This window comes from Morone saxatilis, unplaced genomic scaffold (assembly GCF_004916995.1).
Source record: "Morone saxatilis isolate NCDOM2014 unplaced genomic scaffold, NCSU_SB_2.0 Contig8, whole genome shotgun sequence".
NCBI classification, from domain to species: Eukaryota; Metazoa; Chordata; class Actinopteri; family Moronidae; genus Morone; species Morone saxatilis.
In genome coordinates, this window is record NW_023340257.1 from 20,188,290 (window position 1) to 20,197,739 (window position 9,450).

Sequence of the window (9,450 nt, forward strand, 5' to 3'; positions counted from 1 at the left end):
CTGTTTATCTGAATCTCTCCTTTTCTCTCAGCAGGTGTGAGCAGTAACCAGGTGGTTGTTCCTGAGAATGTAAACGCGGTGCTGGGGAAGAACATCACACTGAGCTGCAGAATAGAAGTGGGCCCTAACCTCAGTCTCACACAGAGCTCATGGGAACGTCGTCTTCCTTCAGGCACCATTACCTTGGCAGTGTTCAACCCCGAGTTTGGGATCTCCATCTCCCAAGAGTACGCCAAACGCATCTCGTTTGTTTCCCCTTCTGTACGAGATGCAACCATTACCATTGGAGGAGCTAGCTTTGCAGATATCGGGTTCTACATCTGCAAAGTCGCAACATTTCCTCTGGGCAACACACAAGCATCAACCTCGGTGAATGTGTTAGGTAAAGTCAAGCTCTGTCACTTCCTTTTTCGTTGTATTGAGTGCTGTTCTTAAATGTGACTTTTCAAAGCAGGACATTGTTGTTTGTGATTAAGCAAAGCTTGGGTGACCACTAAGTGTTTGCCCTGAAGGAATAAACTGCTCCCTGAAGCTACCTAGCTTTTTAAATTACTGGACAGAGGCCATGTGAAGTTAAACCCAAAGGAATCTGCAGCTGTGGTGCGGTCCCACTCATCTCACTCACCCCAGTGTCACTCTCTGTGCAAAACTGCTGCCAAGTTTAAATGAATTTCACTTCATAATGTTCTCCATAAGGCCACTTGCACACGCCACACAAAGCGCACATATTAACACTTGTATGGAATATGCAGACTCTCTTCTCATGTAGCGGCCATGTAAACAGAGAACAAGAAAGGTCAAACAGCTCCAACTTGATGTAACTAGTTGCATGCAACAACAAGTTAATTGCAGGGTGTGATGAAACGTGACTCTCATGACATTCAGTTGCATTCAAAAGTTGCATGAAAAAGTTTAATTTGTAGCGCTGGTTTTAAAACTACAATGTGTGGAAATGTCCCTTGAGACACTGAGGGTTGTTGTTTGTTCTTTCCTCCTTACCCTTTGTCACTAATTATGAAATCATAGCTCAGGCGGCGTTATTGGTATTTATAAAGCTTGCAGAAGCAGAGAAGAAACCGATGACAAACTTGTAAAAGAAAGATGCTATACTTTTGGGTGTCTGCACATGTAACTATGCACCTTGTCTGATATATCATCTATATGTAAGAATTTGCCGTACCTTGATAACCCCAGCAAAATCAACATGGCCACAGTTTATAGTAAATACCAAACAAATCAAAATAAATGTACAACAAAGCATCATCGATTTTATTGCTATTTGTATGAAAGTGATGCATATTCTCATTATCATATTTTCCTGATATCTTGTTTCTTGTTATACACACAGTATAACCAAGTGTACACATATTCCACACTTCATTGACACATAACCTCCTTTCTAAGTAGCATGAACGTTGAACTTTCTCTGTGGTCAGTGTATGTTTCAAGCCCTAAATGGGTGGTTGAATTGCACTCAGGCAGAGCTGAGAGTAGGAGATTGCACTGTAGGCAGTAGTTTCTTGTCTCCCTCCAGAGACTGAAGAAGACTGATGACTAATGAGTGGTAACATTAAGTGCTGCTGTGACAGCCACAGTGTCTGGGATGTCGCAGAGTTCAGCTACACCTTGCTGTCCTCTGAGCAGCTTTTTTACTTACACAAACACATACATGCACACCCATATACAAATATATGCTTAGCCCTACTTTACAATTGAGATGTAATTACGGTGTAATTATGGAGGAAATGTATGTTCTTTGCAACTTGATACATGTCATGTTGGAATTAGGTTATCCCATAGGGTATTTTTCTTAGAGAGTACATCACAATTACAAGACCTAAAGTCAGCAGTTCCCAAGGCAGAGATGAAGAGAGGCCTCTTCATCTCTGCCATGTTTTAGGTTGACTTGTACATTTCATCACAAGGCTGTTTTGAAAGGACAAGGTGGCTGCAGCCCAACATAACACATCAGTATATATTAATATATTTAAGTTAAACCCAGGTTTACATGGTGCACGATGCATTTGTTTCAGTTTAAATGCTCAGACTTCGCAGTTTTGATTTATGTTTATACTTTGAGGTTTATGAGAGAGCACTTGACCTCATTTTCATTCCTTTCAAATGAACTAAAGTAAATCAATGAAAAGGCTCAAACACAAGAATAATAGGCCTAAGTCACGACACACATCATAATGATTAACAGGTGCAGTGGACACTGACTTAATTTCGAAACTCACACTCTCGATAAAAAACCTTGTCTTGTGTTTAATAAGTGTCATGAGACACTCAACACACAGTATTTGTTCTGGCTCAACAATTTCTCACTCTCATTCTTGTGTCTGCAACTTCTCATAGAAAAAAGGCCCATGGATTTAAGGAACAGTTCAGCAGGAACTTTGCTAGAGTACGTGAGCCAAAAGTCTGCACCAGTAAGCAACAGGAAGGAACCAGAGGAGGAAAATATGACCCATAACGTGAATGAATTAGAATGACCCTTTGTTTGAAAGTGCTGACAGGTCAATGGGAAAACAGCAATCGACTTTCTAAAAAAAAAAAACATTCACACACATTAAGATGGCAAAGCAGATTTTATTGATAAGCAGCATTGCTGTAGAGATCATTCTTTACCTGCACAAGCTCCAAGTGTTTGGGCTTTATCCTCGAACTTGAACTGCATTTCTTCAAGTTGTCTTTTTTTGCTGAGTCATAAAATAGAGCAGTCGCCCCCACAGAGAGATGCTGAAAATTGCTTACTCGTTGAAGCCAAAATTTGACTAGTTTTTTTTTTTTTTGGTGGTAAAAATGTTTTCTCCTTACAGTTTATTCAAATACTGCTGGATTCCCCCCAGTTTCTCTTCAGTATGTGTTGTAAAGCTATATTTTGCTTACACATTGCTATACGTCCTATATATATCTTGTTCTGTCAACTGTCAGCTAATGAGGCCCTCGCTAACAGCTTACTTGCATATCATTTCATTGTTCTTACCTGTTTGCTATGTGTGGCTTCGTTTGCACAATGGTTGTTTTGCTTCAAAAACTTTCTTTTGGTGCTTGACAGCATTTAATCTAACCTCCGACTTTTTGCGTCGCAGCATCCAAAATCTTAAGCAAAAATGATGGTTGTTGATTTTATAACTGCCGTCATACCATAAGTGACTGCTTTAAGTTGTAAAACGGCCAATTTATAGGTTTTTGATACTAAATCTTACTGTAAAAATGTCCAAACGTGATGCATGATCATTGAATATCCCGTTAAATCCCCCTTTTTCCAGGGGTTCCCACTCTGACGTCAGTGTTCGGTGTGCGTATGTGGATCAGTGTGTATGTGGGCGGGAAAGGGCCAATGCAGCCAGTTTGATGAAGGGAAATCGTTACCCTTTCCCCTAAAGCATTTCCACTCGTCCAATGCGTTCCCCTCCCTTCCTGACAGCAACTCCAAATTAACACGTCTCTCTGATTTAGTTATTCTGAAGCTTTAGCCAGCTCGGCTCCTAACATAGAGCTGCTACTGTTTATAGTCCAAGGTCTGTAAGGAGGGGCAGAGAGAAGTGAGTGAAGAATGTGAGGTGGATGACTGAGAACGGCGTCCCCGCCCCTGCACTCGGTACAGGAGACGCTAGGTTTTATTTTTGGAAAAAGGGGGTGCCAGGAGTTATTTGAGTTTGTTGTTGGGCCTCCTGCTCGGCTGCGGAGGAGTGGGATAGCAGATGTCTTAAAGGTGATGGCTTTGTCTTGTGGACTAGGCTGGTGTTTGCCTCCACGTGCCGCCTTTTAAAACTGTCACTATTGCAGTAAGTGAAACAGCTGTTAGCATTTTAAGAGGGATAGAGATGGAGGAGGTGGTGCACTGAAAGACAAAAGAAGAAGAAATGCACACAAGGGGGTAATTCTAGCAATGGTACATGGAAGTGTAACCTTGTGTAACCTGTGTAGCCAGTTTACTTCACCCCTCCATTGTGTCCCCCCCCAGCCCCAGCAGACTACCTTTTGTATTTCGAGTGCCTCCTCTTTTGTCTTGCTGAACTTTCCCGAGTGTCATTTCTGACAGTGTGTGATTATTAAACACCACCCCATATGTGTTTTTAGGCCAGTGCAGCAAAAAACTGTGTTACTGCTCTGCACAACAGGTAGAGGGTTGCATTATTCTGGTCACGTCCCTCTTGAATGGATCTGTTTGGCCTCTCTGTTGAAAAATATCCTTGTTGCGTCTAAACGTCCAGTTATTCTCCGGAAGCCGGTATAACATTACCCCAGCTCTTTGGCGCTGAGCAGTGTACAGTAACTTAGCTCCTCATCTTCCAGTACAACACAGTCGAATACAAACACATCACATTGTTTACTGTCTGTAGCCTCTGATTCTGCAATATTAAAGGTTTTTCCCCAAATTCATACACATACTTCAGACACTAATATGCTTTGCTAGAGCCATACAGTAGGACCAATAGATTACCCTTCCTCAAATACAATATGTTTGACACACAACATGAACGACAGCTACGTCTCCACTGAAATGCCTCCATATGATTGAATAGCATGGTTCATCAATTTTTAATGCATATATGTGAAATGAAAGAAGTCAATCTGCCCTCTCTGGCAGTTGAGTATATTAAGGCCACTTCCTTCTGTCCATACACAACATGATTGACATTATTTATTCATATACATACACAGAAGATCAATATTCATTCTGTAATCTTTTCTCCATTCTGTCATTTCCTGTCCTCCCCCCTTTCTCTCTGTTGCTCCTCTCCGCTCTCTTTTTTCACAGTGGAGCCAAAAGTCTACGTGTCCGCCGGCCCCACAGCTCTGCTGGACGGCGGGAATGAGTCACTGGTGGCCACCTGCATAGCGGAGCGTGGCCGTCCTGCTGCTGAGGTTTTCTGGGAGACGGAGCTGTATGGACGAAGTGAGAAACAAAGTCAGGATGAGCCCAATGGCACCAGCACCACACATGTGCACTACATGTGGCAACCGCAGAGCTACGCCCAGGGGAAGACGCTCACCTGTGTGGTTCGCCATCCGGCCCTGCAAACAGAGTTCCGCATACCTTACATACTAAATGTTCAGTGTAAGTGCTGAATTATTCATTTCTGCTGTCTTTTCTTACATCTGACAGGATAAGTGTGGTGTCTGTTTGTCAGGTACAGACAACATGTATAACTAAGTCCTTTCCCCAATGTTCTGAAATGGAAATAATGAAAGGAGCATTTAACAATGCTGTGAGTCCTTGGGAGGCTGAAAGATGGGCATGTATTTTGCACACTGATGTACACATCAGTGAGTCACATCATCGCACTGGGTGACAATGAACATGGGCTCTGTGTAGTACTCACTAACACACTAAATCCACAGTCCCCAACAAATGCACTATTTACTGCTGTTTCAGAAACGTTTGCTAAAAACTACAATAGCATCAATATAAAATCTCTTCAGCCTGAGGTTCTAGTCTGAATGGGTTTGTGGCATCATCTAATCACAATATTTCACCAAATTGCTTCCGATCATGTTGCTCGCCGCCTTGAATTTAGTGAAGTAATCAGTTTTTTTAAACATTTTAGTTATTATCAAATGTTTTAATTGAATTTTGAATGTCCACAGAGTAAAATGATTTTGTTCACCAAGGAGAATAATCATGGTGATTGTATTTAGCAACATAATGATTATTATAGCTCTCATGGTGCAGCCCTAACGGTACAGTATATCTTATCGATATTAACCCATGCTGATAGCTTGATTTATGAATAGCCTGCTCACTACCTTTCCTTCTTCGCCCATAAAGGGGCCATTTAAGAGTCATCTTAATGTTATAATCATTGATGCATACTTCCTTGGCAAGTACTAAGGGTTAGTCTGTGTTTGGACTGTGTGAGTGCAAGCTAATGAAGGTATTTTATGAAATATTGATCAGACCTCAGCCGCAACACAAGTAGCAGGAGGCTGCTGGGGGCAGCAGATTGAGACGCAAAAAAACAAGGTTAATACAGGAAGAAAGAGGCTTTCCAGCTCAATAAATCATGTCAAATGCAGAGGCAAGGGATTTTAAGTGCAAAAGAAGCACAATTTCAACGTCGAGCTGCGTGAAAAGGGTCAGTGGACACGATGAGTCGAGGCATCTTCCTGTGTGCTGTAATGAGTTCCTCATTTGTCCTCCAGAGAAATCAAAATGAAAAATTGGATATCTAAGTCAGTGTTTGCCATGTTTTATTACAGTGGCATGTTCTGGGCTTCATTTAGGCATCCTCCTGCCTTCCTTTGTTTTTTTCTTTGTCATGGTGAGTCAGTGGAGTTTATTATTAGCTGCAGTACGTCTACTTTCTGAGTGAGTCTGTCATTTTTTAACTTTCCACCAACCCAGGGTCATTTGTTTGTTCTCTTGGCTCTCGTTCACCAGAAGATGCTGTACCCTGCTACAGTCCTGCACAGTCTTTGTTTTTTGTCATCACTTGCTACTGTGCTTATAATGCACACTTTGTTCCCTCTGGAAAAGCTCATTTGTCATCAGGCTGCTGGGATCACAGTGTCTGATTATTGAGTCCTAGTCTTTTAGCTCTTGAAATAAAAATAAAATCCATTTTAGTCAGCATGAACAACCTTAAGTGGTAAAAGAATAACACAGCCTACACATATTGCAAACCTTTAATATTATAACCTTTTGTTTTATTTTGTTTTACAGTTGCACCAGTGGTATCGATAATAGGAGTTGACAAAAATTGGCACGTGGGTCAAGAGAATGTGAGGTTCACCTGTGGTGCCAAAGCCAACCCACCTGCCAGTCAGTTCACATGGACCAGGTCAGTATCCCTGAAAACTGCCTTCCTGTGGAAAAACTCTTGATGTGATCCCAGGGATGACCATGTTGGTACATTTTCATCCTGAGAATAGGTGTTGCAATAATGTTACGATCCTAATCCATGATTTCCAGTGACGTCTGTATTTTTTGGAGATTGCCACATCCACTCTCATAACACTGCATCTGTAATAAGCACAAACAAAATACAAACGCATACATTCATACTCTGGTGTAAGCAGGAATCTCTGACTGAATGCTGAAAACAATTGAAGAAGTGCATTAAGTAGTTTCTCTAATAGTGGCTTAATGCTGGAAACTAAAAACCTCACTCTACTGAAGTGACATCGGAAATACACGGTCACATGTTTTCCAAGGTCTCAGTAGATAAATGTGTTCTTCAGAGGGTTGCGTTATGCTAGAAAATAACTAGAAGGTACCATACAACAGGACATCCGACTACATCGGGAGACAAAAGTGTTTACAGCAGTTTCAAACGGCCACATGTGAAGGAGGAGTAAAGTCCTAGAGGGGGGAGAAATGCAATAATGCAGTTCAATTCAAGGGACACAACTGTTTTATATTTTGCAGCCCTCAGTAATGTTGGACTGCAGTCAGTAGTTAAACTTTGAAAAAACTTTTGGTATTTGTCTTCAGGTTGTCAGCAGCTAATGTTAAGTTACATAACATGATCTGGACCATTGACAAAGCCATTGTAGAATGTAAATAATGGAAGCCAGGCAGTGTTTGTTCTCTTAAGCCTGGACAGTTTCATCAATAGTTCATCATGCGTTCAAGTAAAATCTCTCACACACTCAATGAAACTGAATTTAACTCTGGTATGTAGCACATTGTTTGCTGCAACAACAAATTTTGGCAACACTTAATACTTAAATGAGTAATAATGAGTTGTCATATTTTTTTTTCACATCCTTGTTTTGTTGATCAACAGACAAAAGTAACATGTTTGTTGAGAAACTAATTTTATAGGAAATACTACATGACAGACCAGCTGCTGTTTGGTCTAGTTGTACAGCCCTAAACTCGGTTTAAACAAACTTATATTAAGCACAGAAGCGAAGAAGCGTCAGTCTATAAATTACCACTAGCATAACTTTGGAGCCCGGACACTGGAGCTGTCGAATGCACTGCTGCACCCATCGGGAAGAGTCCCTGCTATAAATAAAAGATTCCAACTGGTTCATGCATCAGAACAACACTGGCCTATTGGCAGCTCTTTGTCATCATCTTGCTTTGAAAACAAGAAATATGGTCTCATTTGAGCTGACAGTACCAGTAAAGTCTAGACAGCCAAGCTCTCTATTTTCTTTTTTTTTCTTTCTTTCTTTCTCTCTTTTTTTGCCCTGACGTTGAAAGCTTGTGTTCATGTAGAAAGCTTTTCCCCTCCACTGATGGAAGTGCAGTCAGCTTAAATTATCGCAGTCATGTGATCATATAATAGTTGCAACAGGCCTACGAGTCAACACAACCGGCAGAACAGTGACGCCACTGCAAGCCGTGGAGAGGTTTTCCAATTATACTTATGTCTCAGTAATAACATAATGTATGAACTTTGTGTCTGTGTGTGATGTACTGTACACCCTGAGATTTATGTAACATTTTGTTTTTGCACAGGTTGGATGGATTGATGCCTGAGGGTGTTGAGATCTCAAACAATAGCTTTGCTTTCACCCGCCCATTGGAGCGCAATGACTCTGGAGTATACCGCTGTGACGTGAATAACGACATCGGTTCCCACAGTCAAGATGTAAACCTCTGGGTACAAGGTACGTTTAAAATTGTTCACTCAGTTTCTTTAAGTGCTATTGGATGTTTTTTTAACCATCTGCTTACTTGAATGCATCAACAAGAAGAGGTTAGAAGAGCAGTCTGCGCCTTTTAACATTCATGGTGCCTTTCTGATGTAAGATTACCCTCTCAGTACGATCAGCCCTCAGTTCAACACTTCTAGCAGAGCTAAGCCTCCATATAAATGTCCCTGCCCAGATCCACTTTCACACATTCCTGGCAACAGAGGAGCACGGAGCGCAGATAAAGAGTATCAGTACCAAACATTTCCACTGTTGTGGTTTTGGCAACATTAGATTTCTCAGATAAGGAAGAGGGTGTTTACCCCTGCTGGTTCAGCGAGGTATGCACCCATGTAACCTTTTTCTTTGTTTTGTTTAAGATCAGGTTTCACAGCGGGGCATAATGAATTGTGTTCACAGATTTGAAGTACACAGAAGTATATTTGTGTGCTCCTCGAAGTTTGTTATTCAACAGTATATTGTACTATTAAAGCTGTTCTGTTTAGTTTAGTGTTTAGTTTACCTCAGCACTTCTCAGACCAAAACTAATAGCCAGAGACGGGACTTCCCTGAATCATTGAAGGGGGATTCCCTACATTTGGATTTGTTAAATGCCATTCAGTCATTGACATAAATCCCTGTAAGAAAACTCACAGGATACCAAACTCCCGTCTGCTTCCTCTTTCTATCCACAGTTTGCAACATGAGTTCATCATTGTAAAGTCAGGGCGTGGATCCTGAGAACTCTGCATCTCTTTTTATTTTCACTTCTCCTCTGCTCCTTTTTAATCCTTTTCCAAACAAAGCAACTGCTGCTTTTGGACACGTACTCCACTCACACACACACACACA

The 9,450-nt window shown here is 41.3% G+C and overlaps 1 protein-coding gene and 1 long non-coding RNA gene across 3 annotated transcripts in view; one reads left to right on the top strand and one right to left on the bottom strand.

Annotated features, from left to right (window-relative positions):
• nectin3a (nectin cell adhesion molecule 3a) overlaps nucleotides 1–9,450 on the top strand; it is a 31,105-nt gene that overhangs the window by 15,722 nt on the left and 5,933 nt on the right. The window contains exons 2-5 of one of the 2 annotated variants that reach the window (XM_035679527.1): nucleotides 35–382; nucleotides 4,769–5,068; nucleotides 6,674–6,791; nucleotides 8,423–8,574. In XM_035679527.1, coding sequence (XP_035535420.1) covers nucleotides 35–382; nucleotides 4,769–5,068; nucleotides 6,674–6,791; nucleotides 8,423–8,574 — 918 coding nt within the window. Of the gene's footprint in view, nucleotides 1–31; nucleotides 383–4,768; nucleotides 5,069–6,673; nucleotides 6,792–8,422; nucleotides 8,575–9,450 lie in introns of both variants that reach the window. The other variant, XM_035679526.1, reaches the window with a different exon arrangement.
• LOC118341303 overlaps nucleotides 6,336–9,450 on the bottom strand; it is a 26,757-nt gene continuing 23,642 nt past the window's right edge. The window contains exon 4 of the long non-coding RNA XR_004797421.1: nucleotides 6,336–6,973. This is a non-coding gene — a long non-coding RNA (uncharacterized LOC118341303). The remainder of the gene's footprint in view (nucleotides 6,974–9,450) is intronic.